Below are 3,226 nucleotides of genomic sequence, written 5' to 3'. Positions count from 1 at the left end.
AGTGTTAGAAAATGAGATATTTCTAGATGTCTTTTTGTTTAATTGTTATTTTCTTAAATATTATGTTAAGTATGTAAAGGAAAGGTAGTCTTTGTTTTATGGAATATGTTTTGTAAGAAAGTCAATAGTGGTTGGATATGTATGGTCCTCTACTAACTTTGGAAAAGCTTATGTAGATATATGTGTGTATGCTTTCAAAAGTTGAATATGAATGAAAGTTTCTGCTGCTGAACCTTATTTTCTTCTCTAAAAGTTTCAAATCCTAACAAATTTATCATGTAAGTGTTCAGAAAGTGTTCCATTGCTGATAAATTCATATACCAGTAGTGGAACTTCCGTCTGGAGGCAACAACCTAAAAGCTTAACCACATTTCTATGGTTGATTTGGGAAAGGACAAGGACTTCATTTATGAATTGTTCAATTTGATTGAGATCAATTACCTTAGACTTTTTTATGGCAACGATGCAATTATCTTTTAGATATCCTTTGTACACACTTCCAAAACCTCCTTGACCAACAACTCTATCTTTGTCAAAGCCATTAGTTGCCTTTTCAAGCTCGTCCGATGTGAAAATCTTTATTGTATTATTATGACTTGATCCCTCTTCCCTTCTGAGTCGCTGTTGTAGAACTAATCCACCATTTTCTTGGAAAAACTTCTCTTTCATCATTGACATTTTTCTCCTTTGGAATGCAGTATATGACCAGCCAAATATTATAAAAACCATTAAAGCAACCCCTGCTGTAATGCCTGTAATAAAAGTATGTGATTAACAAATATACATGAAAATCTGTGGTTTTCCTTTTTCGGTTCAGTTGTGAATGAAATAATCAAACGAGTAGTAATATTTGACGGGCTTATCAAAGAACTACCTGCAGAATTGCAAAGAAGTTAAGAAAAGTACCTATAATAAGATAAATATTCTGAATTTTTCTCTGAGGATTGTCACGATTGCATTCAGTATAACCATCACCACTGAAATCTGGACGGCATGTGCATGTATAACTCCCAACTGTATTGTTGCAAATGGCATTTTTGACACACCTATAATCTGGTTGCGGATCTGCACATTCATTGATATCTGCAGACTCGTAGAGCACAACCGTAAACATTCATTTGCGAAATGATAGATTTGATATAATTAAAATCATATTAGGAGACTCACAAACATATACATACCTTGACAACCATCTATCAGGTATGGATTCCCATCATATCCTTGCATGCGGGAACATCGATAACCATTTGAATCATCATGGCAATAGCTGTTGTTACTCTTACATGCATATGCAGTCGAGTTTCTCTTAGCTATTTCACATTTTTCTTCACCAACTGCCCAATCTAGCACAAGAGGAAGCTTCTTCGTGTTCTGCAAACTGCTGAGGTAACTCTTAGAAAAGTCGAAAGTAGCTTGATCGACCACAAAAGCATAGCTGCAACTAAGGTCATTTTTCATATCAGTTTCATTATAATTATAATAGCTGCTTAGTGTTATGGTGACATTCCATGCTCCCTTAGGGATGGATGTCTGGCAACAACCAACCCCAGAACATGAGTTTTTATCACCATTAACAGCATCATCAATACTATTGCACATGGACATGCATCCTGTTATGTAGGAGGGATACTCGATTTTAGCTCCAAACTTGGTATAATAACCCTGAACAATAGCATATGTGTCACAGCCAACCGCAATGAACCTATTGGAGGTGTCGTTCACAGTTAGCAACGACGGTAATGCTATGAATGACTTAATCTTATTCGTGCTTATCCCAGCACCATAACAATCTGTGGATATGAACTGTAAGACGTTAAGTTGCCCAGCGAGAGATATGCTTGTGATTTCAATACTGCTGTTTTCTAAAAAAGGCTGGGGAGGATTTAAGGAGTAATCACAAGTGACAAGGAACTGATCGCGTAGAGTGCAATCTCGGGACATACCAAATGGGAAAGGGATGTTGACATTGCCACAACTTTCATTGCAGTTAGATTTGGTTATGAGATTGTTGTGTGTTGGTAACATAGCATCATCACCAAAACATAGTGAAAAGCAAATAAATGTTATCAGAGCAACTATCATCACATAATTAGGAGCCATTGTTAAAGGAGACTAGGGATGTAAGTATTATGTGTTTGATTCTCCAGCCCATCACAGTTCCATTTATAGGTACTTAATTTCATTGGAATAGAGGGTCAACTATGTTAGAATTTTAATGTGGACTATGTCAACGAGAATTGATAATTTTATATATTGACAATCTTTTACTCCCTCCGTCCATCTTTATTTATCCACTATACTAAAAATAGTTATTCAATAATACTTGTCCAGTTTGGAAGCCAAGAGATAATTTACCCTTTATGTATTTTACTCTTGCTATTAAATACTATTCAATATCTAATACATTTACAAAAGCCTTAAATTTAATATATTGAAAGGGAAATATAGTAATATTACTCCTATTATTTATTGATTTTTAAGATGTGTGTCAAGTTAATAGTAGACAACTCTTGTTTGAATGAAAAAGTAGTACATTGGAATAGAGTGTCAACTACTTTAGAATTTTAATATGGACTATGTCAACGAGAATTGACGACTTTAAGCAGCCACTTAAAATACGAGTGAGGATGAGCAAGTGCTGTCATTCTCATGCTTTGTCTTTAATGACAGAGAGTAGTTTTTTTGAAATTATTGATGAGGGGTCATATTTAATGAGGGGTCTTTGAAAAGGTCAGGGAGTAGGACAGAAATTGGATGAAAATTAACCTCATTTTCTTTGAAATTCACTACTAAAAAATGCTTCAAAAATGACGGGTCTTTATTTTGGTAAAAAATGATAAAAAGGCCATGTAGTCACTTCCGTCGTTTTTCAAAAAGGATACGTGTGTCTACGTGTTCAATTTTATACAAGTTTAAGTGCCTACTTGTGTACACCCAAAGTTGGAGGGCATAATTGTCCGTTGAAGTCAAGTTAAGAGTCATCTTTATGTATTATGCCAATAATTAATGGGTATAAGAGGTGGGGAGTTAGAAATCAGTACTCAATTGAAGAAACTCGATAAACCCTTTTGAAATCGCCAAAGCCGGGGCTCTCAAATCACAAAAATGGTGAAATAGAGATAAAACCCAATTTTTGGAAAGACGTATTTTTCAGGCAAAATTGCTCATCACGATTGCGACCCAAGGCCCTGCGATCACGATAAGTAAACAAGTCATCTTATTTAAT

At 35.1% G+C, this 3,226-nt stretch overlaps 1 protein-coding gene across 1 annotated transcript; it reads right to left on the bottom strand.

Annotated features, from left to right (window-relative positions):
- Positions 1–255: 255 nt before the first annotated feature.
- On the bottom strand, positions 256–2,100 carry LOC102594720 (wall-associated receptor kinase 2-like). The gene is made up of 3 exons (XM_006360772.1): positions 1,182–2,100; positions 907–1,083; positions 256–752 (listed from the first exon to the last, which is right to left on the bottom strand). The coding sequence occupies exons 1-3, from the start codon at positions 2,098–2,100 to the stop codon at positions 256–258; spliced, it is 1,593 nt and encodes a 530-aa protein (XP_006360834.1).
- Positions 2,101–3,226: the final 1,126 nt, after the last annotated feature.

Source organism: Solanum tuberosum, unplaced genomic scaffold, assembly GCF_000226075.1.
Source record: "Solanum tuberosum cultivar DM 1-3 516 R44 unplaced genomic scaffold, SolTub_3.0 scf00332, whole genome shotgun sequence".
Lineage (NCBI taxonomy): Eukaryota > Viridiplantae > Streptophyta > Magnoliopsida > Solanales > Solanaceae > Solanum > Solanum tuberosum.
Note: the sequence above shows the minus strand (reverse complement) of the source record. Positions and strands in the feature narration are given on the sequence as shown.